Source organism: Mastomys coucha, unplaced genomic scaffold (assembly GCF_008632895.1).
Source record: "Mastomys coucha isolate ucsf_1 unplaced genomic scaffold, UCSF_Mcou_1 pScaffold22, whole genome shotgun sequence".
Lineage (NCBI taxonomy): Eukaryota > Metazoa > Chordata > Mammalia > Rodentia > Muridae > Mastomys > Mastomys coucha.
In genome coordinates, this window is record NW_022196905.1 from 114,752,589 (window position 1) to 114,772,426 (window position 19,838).

The 19,838-nt window shown below is 43.4% G+C and overlaps 1 protein-coding gene across 1 annotated transcript in view; it reads left to right on the top strand.

The window, feature by feature from the left end:
- Positions 1-2,075: 2,075 nt before the first annotated feature.
- The window catches only part of Hectd4 (HECT domain E3 ubiquitin protein ligase 4), a 160,857-nt gene continuing 143,094 nt past the window's right edge, over positions 2,076-19,838 (top strand). The window contains 1 exon segment of the mRNA XM_031391135.1: positions 2,076-2,485. Coding sequence (XP_031246995.1) covers positions 2,306-2,485 — 180 coding nt within the window. The 5' untranslated portion in view covers positions 2,076-2,305.

A 19,838-nucleotide genomic window follows, 5' to 3' on the forward strand; every position in this document is an offset into this window, starting at 1 on the left:
GTGGTTGCTGGGAATTGAACTCAGGACCTCTGGAAGAGCAGTAACCAATGATCCATCTCTCCAGCCTGACCAACCTGTTTTCTCCACAATCTCTCCACGCAGCTCTCTAGGTTCCCATTGGCCAGTCGTAACTATCACAGTCCCGCGTTTCAAATCCCGCACAGCCTTTTTGGCGCACCTTAGGCAAACCCATACTTTGCTGCTGTACCTTTCTCTCTCTCTCTCTCTCTCTCTCTCTCTCTCTCTCTCTTTTTGGTTTTTCCGGGACAGGGTTTCTCTGTGTAGCCCTGGCTGTCCTGGAGCTCACTCTGTAGACCAGGCTGGCCTCGAACTCAGAAATCCACCTGCCTCTGCCTCCCAAGAGCTGGGATTAAAGGCGTGTGCCACCACCGCCTGGCTAATCTTGTAAGCCTTACTAAATCTAAATCCTCCAGTGGCAAATCCTGATCAATTCACTATTGAAACCAGGAGACACTCATAGCTATATCTTGTCCTCACGATATTCCCATCCAAAAGGACCTAACTCCTGCTTCCTCTCTTCCTCTGTCCAACCAGCAGAATTAGCATCAAAATACAAACAGCACTAGGCCCAAGCACAACAGAACCGCACACCAAGAGTAGGGTCCTCTAGAAGAGATCATGAAACACTTGTTGGATGAATAAGAGGCGGATAGTCACATCCTTTTGGATATTTTTTTTTTTTTAAAGATTTATTTATTTATTATATGTAAGTACACTGTAGCTGTCTTCAGACGCACCAGAAGATGGCATCAGATCTCATTACGGGTGGTTGTGAGCCACCATGTGGTTGCTGGGATTTGAACTCATGACCTTCCTAAGAGCAGTCGGTGCTCTTCCCCGCTGAGCCATCTCACCAGCCCTGGATGTTTGTTTTTAAGACAGGGTCTTACTATGTAGTTCCTGCCTGTCCTGGAACTATGTAGCTTCTGCTAGCCTTGCACTCACAGAGGTCATCTTACTTCTGCCTCCTGAGCTCTGATATCAAAGTCATGCACCAGCAAGCCTGGCAAGTACTCATTTTAGAAAGGTGCATGTCAGTGTTGAAGATGACAAAAACTTGTAATTTTGACTAACGGAGCACTATTAAAAAGCCAGGAGCCGGGAGGAAAGCATTGCTTTTGTTTAATTTTAATTTAAAAATTTTTAATGTGTTTGACTGTTTGCTTGTATGTATGTCTGTGTACCACATCTGCCCAGTGATCTTGGAGACCTGAAGAGGATGTGAAGTCCTTTGGGACTGAAGCTTAGATCCCTTGGGACTGAAGTTATAAAAGGTGTGAGCTGCCCTCTGAGTGCTGGGAATTGAAACCCAGTTCTCTGAAAGAGCAACCAGTGTCAACCTATCAATCATTTCTCCACCCTAGGGGCAATTGTTATTAAATGCTGTATTTTCATCAGATGTCAGTTGTTTCTTTGTACTCTTTTTTTTCCAGTAAACACTAACCATCTGCTATGAGTTTTACCAAGTTCTCATGACCAAGTGTATAATGCATATTATATACCAGCCTTTAGCATTTTATAGGTCTGGTTGGCCTGGAACACCTTACGTAGCCCAGGCTGTCCTGAAACTTGATATGTAGACCAGGCTACCCTGAAACTTGCAATGGTACTCCCACTTCTGTCTTCCAAGCACTGGGACAACTGGCAACCACCACCAGGTTTATTTTGTTTGTTTACTTATAGTGTTGTAAATGGAACATAGGACCTCAGGCATTCTAGGCTAACCCTCTAAGAACTGAACTAATCCAAGATCTTAGAAAAGACTCCTTAACCTATCTCATTTAAAAGATAACAGTGTTGACCCTCCACAATCCTTCCAGAATGAGCTCTGGCCTGAGCAACCCGTGCACACCTGAGTAAGGAGGAGGGGAGCGGGGTCGTCTTCTCCCGGAGCCTCAGAACGCCTCAGACAGCATGGGAAGAAGGGTGCCTAGGAGGAACTTCTTTTGAGCGCCTGCAGCTGGTTTATAAAGCCCTGTCGGGATGTGGGCGGGGCCAGACGGACAGGAGGGCGGGGCCTTATTGTCCAACCCGCAGGGCATGCCGGGAACCCCGCCCCCAAGATGGCGTCTTACTGACAGTTGGCTGCAGAGCGGCAGAGGCGGATCCTGCTCGTCAGGGCGGCGGCAGCGGCGGCGGGGCCGGGGTCTCCCGGGCCGGGGTTGGCGTGTGGAGGGGATGTCGGCGCGGAACGCCTAGGGCGGAGCCGCGCGGACGAGGCGGGCGCGGCGGTCGGCCATGGGTTGCTGAGGCGGCGTCGTCTCCGCATCTCCTTCTCTTAGATATGGGCTCGTCGGCCGCCGCGGCGGCGGCGGCTGCGGCGGCTGCGGCGGACTCCGCGCAGTGGCTCTCGGTGAAGGAGGAGACCATCTTTCTGCACGACGGGCTTATCCGGGTCACCGACCTGGCCGAGCTGCCCAGCGAGATACTCGGCGCCTCGGAGGCCGCCGACAACGAACTGGAGGTGAGTGAGGCCCCCGCAGGCCCCCGCAGGTGTGTGTGACTCTGGAGAGCATCTTCGGGCCTCGGCCTGGAGCCCCGGCAGCCGCCGCCCGGCTGTTCCCCTCCCCCACGCACTGGGAGTCTCTTGGCGGGCGTGCCCAGGTGCCTGCGCTCCGGAGACCTTTTGTATTTTGAACGGTTGCAAGGACTCTGCTTCTTTATAGCCCCAGCCCTGTGTGGATTTTGTGTGCGTGCGTGTGCGCGCCTGTGTGTTGGGGAGACCGGAGTGACAGCTGTGCCAGACTTCCTCCACCATATGCAATTCTGCAACCTGTCTGTGCAGTGCCTCGGATTGACTTGACACCCCGGCTTTTGTCCAGCAAGCCCGGGGTTTGGACAGCGAGAAAGGGATGCTACGCCGCGGTCTGGGAAGGGTCAAGGGCGGGCGTGAGCGAGTATGAGAGAGAGAGAGAGAGAGAGAGAGAGAGAGAGAGAGAGAGAGAGAGAGAGAGAGAGAGGAGAGAGAGGAGAGAGAGGAGAGAGAGGAGAGAGAGGAGAGAGAGAGAGAAGAGAGAGAGAGAGTAAACGCGCGCGCGCTCGTGTGTGCACGCGCCTCGGGGGGGGGGTCTCTGAGAAGCCGGGTCTAGAAGCGGTGGCAGGTGCATCACCCACCCCAAGGAAACCAAATGTGCATATGGTGGATGTGAACTTTCCGCCGACTGACCTCGGTTTTGCATTTGCCTAGAAGTGGGAATGTTTGGCAGTCGTGTTTTCATCCAGGCTAGGTGGATGTTGACCCTGCTTCCTCGTGGAGTGTGGTGAAATTCTTATTGTTGCATGGAGGGGTCCCTAGGGTACACCGCAGACAGGAGGGCCTCCCGCACTGGGAATCTTTTGTTTTGCGGCTTTCCATATACTCTGGTATTCAGTACCACCGACATTTATAGAAATGGGGGTAAAATCCCATTACTGTGTGTTTCTGAAGACAGCCATAGATCTGATCGCGTTCAGCGAGACTTTGGGACGTGCTTGAGATGCGAATGTGGTCCAATGTGTTTGTGTCTGGCTTTGAGGATGCTTCAGAATTTCCGACTGTGAACTCTTAATTGGCATATTTTACAGTCTAGTCACGATAATATGGGAGTCGATAGAGAATCCCTAACGTGGAATCATAATACAATTATGTTTTATTTGGGTCTATCTATAAAAAGCAAGGTGTGTCTGAGTTAACCACCTGAGAACTGCAGGGCTCTGATGGTATGACGGTGGACTCTTTATTTAATGGGCGCTGCTGTGTAAAGGTGGAAAGTGGATGATACTCTTTGTTCCTTAGAGACTAACCTCAATTTCTCGAGCCCAGATTGTTTGATATATATACAATTGAGTTTTTGGATTAGAAGAGGTAGAATTATTTTTAAAAACCAAGTTACTCAATAGACATTACTAAAATGTTTACTGTCTGTGTCCTGAGTGACACATACAGCCAATGAAAGACTATGGCCAAGTAGATTAATTCTCCAAAAGGAACTTGTTAAGTGATGTACATTGTTTTGTTTTTATTCCTTTCCAGTTACAGACTAGAGTATCTAGAGAAGTAGTCTGCTATTCACGCACTTATCTATTTAATAATAATTCTTAACTGTATCCATTGTGTCAGATGCTGTCTTGTTAAATTCTCAAAGAACTTTAGGTTAATCTTGAAACTTGTTGCAACAGTTGTATCCATTGTGTGGATGTAACAAGAGCAGAGCAGAACAGAGCAGAGCAAATGTGCAGTTTGCTCAAGACCTTTATTTTTATTTTATTTTTTGAGTTAGGGTCTCACTGAATAACCCTGGCTGTCCTGGACCCTATGAAAACCAGACTGGCCTGGAATTCATAGAGATTTGCTTGTCTCTGCCTCCTAAGTGTTGGGATTAAAGGTGTGCACACCACACTCATCATTGTTTTTTAATACTTAGAATTAATTTATGGGGATCCTGGGGATCTAAACTGGATCCCTTTAACCACCCACCTATCTCTCTAACTCTAAACTCAGACCCTCATGTTGTATAGCAAACACTTCTTCCACAGAACCATTTCTCCTAACTCCACCTTGATTCCTGTTGGGCAACTGTTTCTTTTTCAAATTTCAGGAAAATTAGAGATTTGTCAGTATTTTAAAAGGTATCTTTTGGGCTGTTAGCACTCCTATGGAATACTGTCTCCCAGATCTCTCTGTTAGCACTCCTATGAAGTATTGTCTCCCAGATCTCTCTCCAGTAGACTCTGAAGGAATAACAGCTATTCTCATAGGGTCTATAATTATAGAATTCTTCCATTAATGATTTTAAAGTATGAGGAATAAGACTGAAGCCTAGGTGAATAATTTATGAGGGACAACCATAGTACATAAGATTGTGGAGTCACAGTTTGAAAGCACAGAAGGTACATTGGAGATGATGCACCTTGAAGATATAAGTGTTTTCCTCATTTTAGAAAGGGATCAGGAGAGGAGTTCTACTGTGGTGGGTGTACCATGTCAAGCCATGGCAAGTAAGCTGGCCTGAGCCATGACAAGTAAGCTGGCCTGAGCTATGACAAGTAAGCTGGCCTGAGCTATGACAAGTAAGGCCTAGGCCTTCTGCCTCTGGGTTCCAGTATTCCTTTTACTCTTAGTGCTCTGCAAGGTCATATGTCAGTTAGAAAAAAGAATCTAAAGACATGAAAATTGTCCTGAGTAGAGCATCTGGATTAAATTTTTTTGCAGTAAATTATAGTTAGGTTTTTAAAGAGAAAAAACAAACCCACCCAATAAATAGTATCCTCAAAAAATTAATGGAAAGTAGTATCTTGTAGAGTTTAGAAGTAAGTGAAGTCTAGTGTTTTGGGTGCTGAGGGCATGGCAGTGGATGAAATGAAAGTTTTATTTTCTAAAAAAGCTTATATTTCAACATGAAGATGTAGACAACAGTGAATAACAAGTATCTTACATACAAAGCCCCACAGTGTCCTTGGATGGGATCCAGGATCTGTTGGATATCAAAACCCACAGATGCCAAAGCTCTTGGACAAAATGGTATATTCTTAGCACATAGACTTTGCACAGCTTCTTATACAAGTAATTCATTGCTATGTGTGGTACAAGGTAGGCAGGGCCTATTGCTTAGGAGATAATGATGTATGTTTGTTCTATGTCTAGTCCCATTGCACACAACCAGGCCAGGATGACTATACACATAATGAACACTAGGGAGAGGAGCTTTGAAGTGCTGGGAGGTTTTGAAGAGGATGCTTACACATCACTTCATTTGTGTGGATTCAGTAGTATAGTGCTTACTATAAAGCAAATTTAAGTTTTGCTTTTGGAAGTTCTTCTTCTTCCTTCTTTTCTTCTTTTCAGACAGGGGCTCAGTTTATAGATATAGTTGACCTTGAACTCACAGGAAATTCCCTGCCTCTGTCTGCCCAGTATAGTGTTAAAGGTGTACACTACCAGCCCAACATTTTTCTGAATATTTTTGATCCACATTTGGTTGAATGGAAAGATATGGAGCTCACTGATGTGGAGGAACGACTTGTGTATGTGTGCACATATCTATGTGTGTGTGTGTGTGTGTGTGTGTGTGTGCTAGTACACGTGTGTGATGACAAGTGATAAGAACTGTGAAAAAGTTGGGCAGTGGTGGCACATGCCTTTAATCCTAGCGCTTGGGAGGCAGAGACAGGCAGATTTCTGAGTCTGTCTACAGAGTGAGTTCCAGGACAGCCAGGGCTATACAGAAAAACCCTGTCTCAAAAAACAAAAAAACCCAAAAAAACCCAAAAAAACCAAACCAAACAAAAAAAAAAGAAACCCGTGGAAAAGATAAGGTGAGGAGATGGGAGTCTATTTCATATCCAGGGCAGGCAGGCTTTTGAGCAGAGACTTGAAGGAAGTGAGATTGTTCCTTATAGCTCTGGGGCAAAGGACATCCTATACAGAGAGGAAGGACATCAGGAGCCAAGTGGAAACTATTCTTATTCAGAAAGTGATGAGGAGAGAAGAGTGACAGGAGTCAGGGGGATGCTGATGGAGTGGGGCCTCATAAGTAAGGGCTTTGAGTCTCATAGTGAATTAGGAATGCAGAATGAAACATATTCTTTTTTTTTTACATTTATTTTATTTATTTTATGTGTATGAGTACACTGTAGCTGTACAGATGGCCGTGAGCCATCATGTGTGTGGCTGCTGGGAATTGAACTTAGGACCTCTGCAGGCCCATCTCGCTCAGGCGTAATTCACTGAAGCTGTCTTCAGACGCACCAGAAGAGGGCGTCAGATCTCATTATGGGTGGTTGTGAGCCACTATGTGGTTGCTGGAATCTGAACTCAGGACCTTTGGAAGAGCAGTCAGTGCTCTTACCCACTGAGCCATCTCGCCAGCCGGAAACATATTCTTTTTATATCAATTTTTAAAATTAGTAAACATGATAATAGATGTCATTGTGACATTTCATACATATGTCTCTACTTATCTTGCTCCTCCCCTTTTCCTTGTTTTGAAAGAATAAGAGCTCTTAACCACTGAGAATTCTTCCCACAAAGATTTAAGCATGAAAGTTCAAGTAAATTTTCTGACTGCCTCAAACTGGAAACAATCCAAATGTCTAACAGGTGAATAGATAGACAAGTGTGGAAATATTCATACAGTAGAATAAAAGCAATAAAAAGCCATGCTCTGGGGCTGGAGAGATGGTTCAGTGGTTAAAAGCACTGACTGCTCTTCCCGAGGTCCTGAGTTAAATTCTCAGCAACCACATGGCTCACAACCATCTGTAATGGGACCTGACACCCTCTTCTGGGGTGTCTGAAGACAGTGACAATGTACTCATATAAGTAAAGTAAATAAATAAATCTTCAAAAAAAAAAGCCATTCTTTGTTGATAGTGCATGGGTAAGCTAGACAGCGTACACTGTAAGATTCCATTGATATGAAATTCTAGAAAATACAAGCTAGTCTGTGATGAGTACCTAAAGAGAAAGCGTGCTGGGAGGATGGGAAGGAGGGAGGTTGTAAAGGAGCAAGAGGTGGTGAATGTTTTGGTTATTTGCTTGTATCATTTCATGTTCATATGTATATGTGTCAAAACAACTTAGATCCTACGGCTTAAATATGTGCGGTTTATTGTATGCCAATTATATTTCAGCAAGCAAACACAATCAGCATGCCCAGAGTGTGTTCTGGATACTGTTTAGGAAGTGGAAGGCAGCAAAGTTTGTATGTTGTTTGTTTTGCTGTTTAAGAGAAGAACATTTGGGTTTGGAGCTGCTCAGCTGAAGCAGCCAAGGCTTTGTGTGCTGTGACATGCACACAGAACCTTTGGGATAAGGTTCAGGCTTTGTTTGGTCTGTTCTGGAATGCTGTGGTCCTTTGAAAAAGTTCAGAACTCGGGGCTAGTGAGATGGCTCAGCAGGTAAGAGCACTGATTGCTCTTCCGAAGATCCTGAGTTCAAATCCCAGTAACCACATGGTGGCTCACAGCCATCTGTAATGGGATCTGATACCCTCTCCCAGTATGTCTAAAGACAGCTGCAGTGTACTTACATATAATAAAAATTAAAAAAAAAAAGTTCAGAACTGAGCTTCTAGAATTCCAGATTATAGAATGGAAAGTGATAATGAATAAACTGTCCTGATTCCCCAGTAGTTTCTTTTTTCTTTTTTTAAAGATTTATTTATTTATTTATTTGGTTTATTTATTTATTTCGAGACAGGGTTTCTCTGTGTAGCCTTGGCTGTCCTGGAACTCACTCTGTAGACCAGGCTGGCCTCGAATTCAGAAATCTGCTTGCTTCTGCCTTCCAAGTGCTGGGATTAAAGGCATGTGCCACCACCGCCCAGCTTAAAGATTTATTTATTTAATGTATATGAGTACACTGTTGCTGTCTTCAGACTCACCAGAAGAGGGGTGTCAGATCTCATTACAGATGGTTGTGAGCCACCATGTGGTTGTTGGGAATTGAACTCAGGATCTCTGGAAGAGCAGTCAGTGCTCTTTCCCACTGAGCCATCTCTCCAGCCCCTCCCCCACCCCAGTAGTTTCTTACTGGCATGCAGCCATCAAGTTCTGGTGGAAGCCACTGTGTTCTGAGAGTTAGGGAAAGACTCAGCAAGCCGGAGCAGTAAGGATAAAGACACAAGGGCAGTGGGGCCAGTTTGGCCAACAGTTGAAAGTCACCTTTTGTTGTTTTGAGATTGGGCTGTATGTAGATTGCCCAGCTAGCCTTGAACTTAATAGGTAGCTGAGGATGACCTTGAACTCCTGGTCTTCCTGCCTCTCCAGAGTGCTGGCTTGGTATAACTTCTTTCAAGATTGTCAACATTTTTTTTTAAATATTTATTTATTTTATTTATATGAATACACTGTAGTTGTCTTCAGACCTACCAGAAGAGGGCATTGAATCCTATTATAGATGGTTGTGAGCCACCATGTGGTTGCTGGGAATTGAACTCAGGACCTCTGGAAGAGCAGTTAGTACTCTTAACGGCCAAGCCATTTCTCTGGCCCCCACATTTTTAACACTTTTACTACCATTAAAACAGCAGCACACTGTACTTCATGCCAGGCTTTTGTGAGATACTTCATGGCTGTTATCTAATTTAATCCCTGAAAAAGCCTTCTGAAGTTGGTTATTGTTATCTACCCCATCCCCATTGCAGAAACTGTAGCATAGACAAAATTCAGCGACTTGATAGAGAGCATAGTGGCAAAGCTGGGACTGAAGTCTGTCTGGTTTCAGCCCAGGGTCCATGCTAACAAACCAGTCATCATTTTAGAAATGGCTGGGGATGTAGCTCAGTTGGTAGAGTGGTTGCCACAGATGCACAGAGCCCTGGGTTTTATCCCTACTGCTGCATATTACTAGAGTGGTGGCACGTCTCTTTAATCCTAGCATTTAGGAAGTAGAAACAGGAGGATCAGATGTTTAAGGTCATTCCTGCCTGAGTATCAAACTTAAAGCTAGTCTGGGTTTCAGGAGACTATCTCTCCAAACAAACAAACAAGTAAATACTGGTAAATACTGATAAGGTGCATGACTACAACCCTTGCACTCAGGAGACTGAGGCAAGAGTATTGCTATAAGTCAGAGGCCTGCTTGGGCTACATAGTAAGACAGTGGGCATGGTGGTGCATACTAAGAATCCCAGCAATTGGGCAGCTGAGGCAGGATTGCCATGAGTTAACTATAGAGCCCAGACCCTGTCTCAACACTCCCTGAACCACCATAACAGAAAATGTATATTATTACTATTATTATTTTATTTTGCTAAGGTGCTATGTTGCTGTTTCTGGAAAGTTCTTTTATGCATATCAGTCAGCTGGTCACTGAACATCAAACATCTTATCTACAGATTTGTTTGTTTGTTTGTTTGTTTGTTTTTGTTGTTGTTTTTCTAGACAGGCTTTCTCTGTATAGCCCCGGCTGTCCTGGAACTCACTCTGTAGACCAGGCTGGCCTCGAACTCAGAAATCCACCTGCCTCTGCCTCCCAAGTGCTGTGATTAAAGGCGTGCACCACCACTGCCCAGCCAGATTTTTTTTTAAAGAAATAATCTGTTTAACTTTATTTTATGTGTATTGGTGTGATCGTGTCAGATTGAGCTGCCCCTTGGGTACTAGGAATTGAACCTGGGTCATTTGGAAGAGCAGGCAGGGTGCTCTTATCCCCAGATTTCTTTTCCTAGCAGCAGATAGGTTTCATTTAGTTTTTTAGAGATCCCTGCTGTGTTCTGGCCTCACATCGTATTGTCTCCACTTCAGTCTTTCTCCTTCCTAGTGTATGCTCAAAGTTTTTCTTTTTTTTTTTTTTTAATTTATTTGTTATTATTTATGTAAGTACAATGTAGCTGTCTTCAGACACTCCAGAAGAGGGAGTCAGATCTCTTTTCAGATGGTTGTGAGCCACCATGTGGTTGCTGGGATTTGAACTTAGGACCTTTAGAAGAGCATTTGGTGCTCTTAATCACTGAACCATCTCTCCAGCCCTTCTTTTTTGTTTTTTGTTTTTTGTTTTTTTCAAGACAGAGTTCCTCTGTATAGCCCTGGCTGTCCTGGAACTCACTCTGTAGACCAGGCTGGCCTCAAACTCAGAAATCTGCTTGCCTCTGCCTCCCAAATGCTGGAATTAAAGGCATGAGCCACCACCGCCCGACTAAAAGCCAAGCAGTTGTGGCATACATCTTTAATTCCAGCACTTGGGAGGCAGAGGCAGGGGGATTTCTGAGTTCCAGGCCAGTCTACAGAGTGAGTTCCAGGACAGTCAGAGCTAAACAGAGAAACCCTGTCTCGAAAAACCAAAACAACAATAATAACAACAACAACAAAATACACTGATACATTTAATGGAATGATTTTATTCCTACCTGCTTCTTTGCAAGTCATCGAGGCCCTGCAAGGTGGGAAGGTGTAACTTTGGAGGAAACTTTTTCAGGATGAACTATATAAAGAAAAGTTTCTTTTGTCCTCAGGGATTTTTAATCTGAATAGAATTGAGGGATCTGTGAATTTAGTGAGTAAGTTTCACATAGTGTGAGCTGAAGCCCACCATTTTTTTCAGTCATGACTGAAGCAGCAGACCAAGAGCAATATTGGCAGGAGCTGTGGGAGCTGTGACTTTGTAACAGTTGAAGTTACAGGTGCGGTCACCCATGGCTCCTGTGTCTCTGAGCTGGCTGGTACTGTTGCTTATGCTTGCTGGTGCTTAGAAAGAGTGTGTGGTCCTTCTAAGAGCTTGTTCAATGTGCTGGTGAATATGGGCCCATGTGATATCACCACCATGGGAAGCTTTCTTCTTTGGCTATTTATGCAACCTGTATTTCACTATATTATAGACTTATAAACCCATGTTTGATTTTGCATTTCCCCCCTTTTTCCCAGTGCTGAGGATAAACCCAGAGCCTCGTGCATGCCAGTCAAGCTCTACCCCTACTGTACCTAGTCCTTAATCCTGGGGAGTTAACTTTTTTTGTTTTTTGTTTTTTTGTTTTTTTGGGAGACAGGGTTTCTCTGTGTAGCCCTGGCTGTCCTGGAGCTCACTCTGTAGACCAGGCTGGCCTCGAACTCAGAAATCTGCCTCCCAAGTGTTGGGACTAAAGGTGTGTGCCACCACGGCCCTGTGGGAGTTAACTTTTGACTCATTCAAAACTTACCTGAGCAAGACCCATAGACATCTCAGTTGGGAATGAGTAAAAACAGACTCCTATGTAAATCACGTGGTGTGCAATTGTTTGATGTACAAATGACCACACATCTGGAAACTTCTGCATAGTTTCTGTGGTAGGAAATGTTACTTTTCTGTAAACTTTGTATGACCTGTTGATGTTGAGCCAGCCTGGTTTTCTTGGAGGGCCTGTCTGACTTCTTCCCATTTGCAGAACATTGCACCATTAGTAAGGAAGCTGGTTTTGTCTGTTTGTTTCGTCCCTTTGAGTCAGGCTGTGAGATGTAGCTCAGATTGGTCTGGGATTTGCCTTCCTCCATCTCAGTTGGCAGGTATGTCTTACCCAACCCCTGGTAACAAAGCTATTATTTAAAAACAAAATTTTTTTTACTTCATGTTTAAGGTTGCTTTGCCTGATGTTGCACATCATTTGTGTGCCTGGAGCTGGAGAGATGGTTGTGAACAATCCTGCTGGTGCTGGGATTCAAACCCTGGGCCTCTGGAAGAACAGCCAGCGCTCTTAACTGCTGAGGTAGCTGCCTGGCCCAGGAAGCAATTTTTAAAGAAAATAAAATTAATTAAAAAAAAAAACAAAACCCAACCCATCTTCTCCACGCTCGCCCCAGCCCCTGCCCTTTGCTTTACTGAGACAGGCCTAGGCTGGCCTTTTACTTGCTAGGTAACAGAGGCTAATCTTGAGCTCTTGAACTGCTTGCTTCCACTTCTCGAGTGCCTGGGTTGCATACCAGAGCCACAGTGCCTTCTAAGGAGAGGAACCTTCCCAACAGTGTCCGTATGGAGCAGTTTCCTCGAGGGCTTTTAAGAGAAGTTCACCCCATGTTTACATCTGTAGAATGCAATCATGCGGTTGTGTTTTCTTTATTCTTTAAAGTGGGCTTTTAGACTTGCATGATCAGGGTTCTTCACTTGGACCCCTTCAGGAGTTCTGCAGTCCTGTTGTCACTGATGTCCACTGTTGAGCAATAGAAATGTGGCCAGTTCTCTATCCTACCCCACCCCCAACTATGTTTGCTGTTTTGAACTAAAGTCCAACACAGACTATCACTTTAATGGCTAGGGATATAGTACAGTTAGTTTGTTGATAACAAGGTGTCACTGTGTAGCCCTGGCTTTCCTGAAATTCCCTAAGTAGGTCAGGCTGGCCTTAAATTTGTAGTGATCCTTCTGCCTTGGCCTCCCTGTTGCTGTTAGCACAGGTGTGCACCACTATGCTGCTGTTGTTACATAACTCTGAGTTATCTCCAAGTCCTTGTATTTGGTGCCCACACCTCCCCTTTCTGCTTCTGGAGCTAAGTGATAAGTCCATGTCTGGCACAGCACTGGCCTCTTCATGTGCAGCCTAGCCAATGCTCTGCTGTGTTAGATACTTTGAGCATCATTTGGAATAGGGGCAGTTCTTTACCCCTTGGTAGTTCCCAGGACCTTGCTCATTCCAGATAGATGTTGTATCACCAAGTTGCTCTCCCAGCCCTGCCTGTCGTTTTTTTGGAGTGCACAGTAACATGAAGTTGTACAGACTGTTGTGCCTGGCCATTTAGAGGATGATGATTTACCAAGTCAGTGGCAACCTGGAACTTGAGACTGAGGAGTCTTCAGGGCTTGTGTAGACAAGGAGGGAGCGAGGTGAGGACATCAAGTACATATCTAGATGACACTTATTAGAACATGTATTCCTTGGGGCTGGGCATGGAGCTCACGTGGTAGGATGCTTGCCTACCATGCTTGATGTTCTTCCTAGGCTCCATCCCAGCACCACATAAAACTGGATATACTGGATATACTTGAGTACTTGGGAGGTGGAGGCAGGAGGATAAGACATTCAACATCATCCCTGGCTACAAAGTAAGTGTGAGGCAGCCTGTCTGGTCAGGAACAAAAAACTAAAAACTTCCACTTCTTGTTTATGAAATATTGCCCTGTAAGGATAAATGATAAAGTTATAAATGAAATAAGTGAATGAAGTTGATGAGGCAATTTACCCAGAATAGTAACCAGCATATGACATTTAATAAGAACACCATATGTGGGATGCGAGCTTTGATATTGACATGCCCATTATAATTCCAGTACTGGATCCTTCAAGGTTTTATTGGCATGGTACATTTCAAAATCATACAATAGCATGGATAAATAGATTTTGATAGAGTTAAATGAGTATATACTACATTGGCTTTGCCTTCAATAGAAATAATATTGTTTACTATTTTTACTATAAACACATGAGGCAAAGAATAATTTATTCCTACAGGCTGAACTTCAGGAATTTTTACAAAGAGATCTCTTATATAGTCTAATATTTTCTTCATTGTCTTATTTTTTCTGTGTTGGTATATTAGGTCATGCAAGATAATTATTGAGAATTGCTTCTCAGGGGAACATTATTCTTGGGATGATGCTTCAAACACAAAGTTTTCAGTGTATTAGTTCTTTGATGATAGAAAATGTTTAAATGTTAAAAGTTCTTCCACGTGTTCGCACATTCACTGGGTCACATTCTACAGGTGCTAAGGGGATGCCACTGTGGCCTCTTGATCACGGTCATCGTTATTTAAAGTAGAAGCCTCCCCTCTCCCTCTTCATCTTTTTAGGTAGGGTCTCATGTAGCCCAGACTGGCTCAAAACTCTGCTGTGTGGTAGAAGCTATCCTTGCATTCCTGACCCTCCTATAATACCTTCCCAAGTGCTGAGATCACAGGCATGAACCACCATGAACAGTTTATGTGGAACTGGGAATCAACACCTAGGCTTCTGTGTGACAGGCAAGCACTCTACTGACTGAACCATCCCTTAGCCCAACTCTACTGATGTTCAAACACAAATAACTCCTTAAATTTTTCTTCCATTTGATGTCAAGAGTGCTTAGTCAGTAAAGGTTCTTGTTAAACAAGTCTGAAGGCATGGAAATGATCCCTGGAACCCATGTAAAGGTGAAGGGGAGAGCCAGCTCCACAGGCTTGTCTTCTTCTGACTGTCACATGTGTGCAATAAATAGCGCGCACACACACACAGTGGGTTAGAGAGATGACACAGTGATTAAGAACATGTACTGCTCTTACAGAGGACTCAGATTCTGTTATCAATACTCATGTGGCGTGGCTAACAACTGCCTGTAATTCCAGCTCCAGAGATTTATCTCCTCTGGTCTCTAAGTGTACCCTTCTACTTATGCACATACCCAACACAGACATACACATATACACCTAATTAAAAATAAAATAAATTGTTCTGGCTTTTTTTTTCCCTCTTGACAAATGCTAGAGTCATCTGGGAAAAGGAATCTCAATTGAGAAAATACCTTGCCTGGAGCAAGTCTATAGGGCATTTTCTTGATTAATGATTAATGATTAATGTGGGAGGGCCTCTCATTCATTGTGTGAAATGCCACTTCTGGGCAGGTGGTTCTGGGTTGTATAAGAAAGCAACCTGGGGACTGGAGAAATGGCTCAGTGATTAAGAGCACTGACTGCTCCTCCAGAGGCCCTGAGTTCAATTCTCAGCAACCACATGGTGACTCCAACCATCTGTAATGGGATTTGATGCCTTCTGGTGTGTCTGAAGACAGCTACAGTGTACTCACATACACAAAATAAATAAATCTTTTTTTTTTTTTTTTTTTTTTTTAAAGCAAGCTGAGGGGCTGGAGAGATGGTTCAGAGGTTAAGAGCATTGACTGCTCTTCCAAAGGTCCTGAGTTCAAATCCCAGCAATGACATGATGGCTCACAACCACTCTTAAGATCTGATGCCCTCTTCTGGAGTGTCTGAAGACAGCTACAGTGTACTTACATATAATAAATAAATAAACCTTAAAAAAAAAAAGCAAGCTGAGTAGTTGAAGGTTGGAGAGCACTGACTGTTCTTCCAGAGGACCCACATGGCAGCTACAACCATCTGTAACTTTTGTTCTAGGAAATTCAACACTACCTTCTGACTTCTACAAGCACCAGGCATTCATATACATATACATACATACAGGTAAAACATTCATAAACATAAAAACAAGAAAAAGAAGAAGAAAGAAAAAAAGCAAGAAAGAAGGGAGAGAGGGAATGTGTTTTTTTGTTTTGTTTGTTTGTTTGTTTTTGAGACAGGGTTTCTCTGTGTAACCTTGGCTGTCCTGGAACTCGCTCTGTAGACCAGGCTGGCCTGGAACTCAGAAATCTGCCTGCCTCTGCCTCCCAAGTGCTGGGGTTAAAGGCGTGCGCCACCACCACCTGGCTGATTATTTTATATGTATGGATGCTTTGCTTGCATGTCTATCTGTGTATCACATGCATCACTGATGCTATAGAGGCCAGAAGAAAGTGTTAGATCCCTCCATATATGTTCTAAGAATTGAACCCAGGTCCTTTGGGAGAGCAGCCAGTGCTCTTTTTTAAAAAGATTTATTTATTTATTTTATGTATATGAGTATACTGTAGCTGTACAGATGATTGTGAGCCATCATGTGGTTGCTGGGAATTGAACTCAGTACCTTTAGAAGAGCAGTCAGTGCTCTTAACCACTGAGCCATCTCTGCAGCCCTGCTTCAGTTTTGTAATGTACATGCTATTTGTAGTTGAACTAGAATTTGAAACAACCAGCATAGATTATTGTTGAATATAATTTTGTAGTAGGACCCACCCAGCATGCTTCAAGATCTGAGGTGTGGCTCTCCCACTCGCAGGGGCTTTCTTTGGAGCACATCTTGGTGTTTCCACTTGTGATCTCTCTAGGAGCCCAGTATAAAAAAAACCCTACATCTGTTAATATTGTTGAGCACATATTCTGTTCTGTCAAAATGCTGGCCAGAATCACCCTTCACAGTTTAAAAGGTGCATTTTTGAAATATCATTAGCAAGTCTATAGAGCCTATGTGGCTAGGAAATAAAGGCTCTTTTAGCCTCACTTCTCAATTTAGAAGTTACTTGAGTATGTGTACATACATACATGTATAGTTTTTAACTTTGTGTGTGTTTGTGTGTGTGCTTGTGCATATGCACAAGCATATACTTGGAGGTTAGTGGACAACCTACAAGGATCTGTCTCATTCTACTGTGTGGGTTTCAGGAATGGCAAGAAGTCATCTCCTCCCTTAAAAGTGTGCAGTCGTTGGATCACTGGATACCTTGTTTCCTGGTCTACAGAAGGACTCATCCATTTGGCTTGGCTGCAACCCCTTCTTCTCCCCTAAACTCTATCCCCACCAAGCTGGTCCTATGTTGGGTTTTGTTTTGGTATGTGAGAGGATCTGGTTGTGTTTTCTTTTCTTTTTCTTTCTTTCTTTCTTTTTTTTTTTTTTTTTTTTTTTTTTTTTTTTGTTTTTTGAGACAGGGTTTCTCTGTGTGGCCCTGGCTGTCCTGGAACTCACTCTGTAGACCAGGCTGGCCTGGAACTCAAAAATCCACCTGCCTCTGCCTCCCAAGTGTGGGGATTAAAGGCGTGAGCCACTACCTCCAACAACAAGGGAACATGTCATGAAAAAATGTGTAAACAAATACATAAAAATGAAAAATGTGAAAAATACATTAACACCTGCTATTTCTTTTTTCTTTTAAAAATTTATTTACATTTCTTTTATATGTATGAATGTTTTGCCTACATGTATGTATGTGTATCAGGTGTAAGACCCCTTGGAACTGGAGTTACAGATGCTTGTGAGTCTACATGGGTACTGGGAATCAAGCCTGGCTCCTCTGGTAAAGCAGCCAGTGCTCTTAGGCTATTTTTTCAATACTGTCATATGCTCTATGAGGAGATAATAAAAATGAAGCCCTCGGTAGTTGGGCTAATACCATATTGTACAACTTAGGGAAAGGTGTAAATTTGTGAAAATAAGCATTATCTTAGAAAGGTACTTAGAAAGGGTCACCTGACTATACTTGCTCCTGAGAGTAGAAAGCTGTATGCACATTCATGAACTTGTTGAATTTCTCCTCCTAAGTGCACATAAACAGTGTTTACTCTTGTTGCTAAGTAGATGGTCTGATATCCTTAGCAATGGAAGCTTATGTCCATCAGCATAGTATCCCAAGAACATTCATGCATTTTTAAATGGTACAAACACAGCAAGCTAATTAACACAGTTTTACCCCTTGCCCTTCCTACCAATTGGCTGATTGACTGAGACACAGGATCTTATGTAACCTAGGCTGGCTTCAACTTCAGTTTTAGTTGAGGATGACTTTGAACTTGTAATGATCCTTTCTCTACCTCTCAAGTACTGGGAGTACAGGTATGCACCACCATTGCTCCATTTTGTGTGGTGCTGGGGATCTAACCTAGGACCCTGTGCATGCTAGGCAAGCACTCTACCAACTGAGCCACCTACCTCAGCACGCCCTTTTCTGTTTATTAAAGCACAAAATCCACTTGTATCCATTCATACACTAGTAGCAGTTAATAGACTGATTTAGAGTTTTATGAAATGGTTTTTGGTGTATCTGTTTAAGTAGTCTTTTCTGAGCCACTCATTTGACTTTTCACTATTAAAGATTATTTAAATTGTTTAGCTAGAAAGCTCTCCATGCTGTGGTGAGTCATGTTATAGAGACAGTAAGAGGAAGCCATCTGTACCCTTTTCCTTATCTGTGTCCCAGCAGGCAGCAGACTTACTATGCCCTACGTGTTTGGGGAGCCCGATAGTGCCCAGTCAACACTTCTGACCGGTTAACTAGCCCTGGAGCGCTCTCTTTTCCCTCATCAGGAGCTTCCTTCATGAAGTAAGCTCTAGTTACTTTAGAAACAGGAGATTTGAATTATAAGACAAGGCAGCAAGGCCTGGGCCTCTGATGCTTCTACACAGACAGCCAGGTGTCTGCCTGCCTCAGATTTACCGTCAGACTCATCCTTTAATGGCAAGACTGATATTTCCTTTCCTCTGGCTTGAGAGATGCTTGCAAGTGTCACTAGTGAAGTGGGCTCTATCCTTTGGTAGAAACGCCTGCTTAAAGGGAGGTGTGCTGGCTCTCAAAAGATTAGAAGTTCAAACTGGAGACCAGCCTGGCCTATGTGAGTGAGACCTGACTCAAGTAAAAAACAAACTCTTGTAGTTTACATATCCGTATCAAAGAAGATAAGCCAAATGGATGAGTCTTTCTGTAGACCAGGAAACAAGGTGTCCAGTGACCTCCGCAACTGCACGTTTTGAAGGGAGGAGATGACTTCTTGCCATTCTTACTCTCCTGGATTTCTAACATGAAAGCATTCTTCCTTATTTACCAATCTAGCGATGTTAACCAGAACTGACCAGCCTCTTCCTAAGAGACCTAATGATCTGGGGACAAAGGACAGTCTGCTGTAAAGGCCTGGGGGGGGAGGGGTCAGCACCAAGGTCAGAGCAGCCAGAGTGTGCACAGTGGGCATTGGGAGTGTGTCCTGATGGAGCCTTACGCTTTTAAATTTTTTTATCAGATTATTATTTTTTTTCTTGTGATGAATCTTACTCACTTAAGGACCCTGTTTAGGTCTTAGATTGTTTGAGGACTTAAAGAATGAATTAATCTAAGAACGCTAATGTGTAAAGCTTATTAGGACATAATAGATTTCATGTAGTTCCTGTTTCACTACATAGGCTCCTGGGTAGCACTGAGAAAGAAAACCAAAATAGATGCCTAGACCCTGGCAGAAGCAAATCCCCAAGTCTGCATTAGACCTGTGTAGTCGAGAGATTGTGACAGCCATGCTGTAAAACTCAGCAAAGCCAAAGCTGGAGGAACTACATGAACTAACATTTTCTCTGTTTGTTTGTTTATTATTTATTGTGTGTGTGTGTACATACACATGCATGCCATGTGAATGGAGGTCAGAGGACAACTTTCATGGATCAGTTTTCTTCTGCCATGTAGGTTGGGGTAAAGATTTAGATCATCAGGCCTGGCATTGAGTGCTTTTATCTGCCAAACCATTTCATTGACCCTGAAGTAGTTTTCTTTTAGTAGCAATTCTGCAGAAATTCTCACTGAGTTCATTGTTTGGGTATACTATAAAGATAATCATGTTATTTTAGGCTTTTAATTTTGTTTTCTTGTTTTGTGACAGTCTCTGACCTGGCCTTGAACTCAGAGACCAGCTTCCCTTTGCCTCTCAGTGCTGGGCTTAATGGTGTGCACGTTTTGAATTTTAAGAAGACATTTTATACAAAAATAAACAGTTCTATAGTCTTACTACCAGTAACTTTTCAAAAAATATAG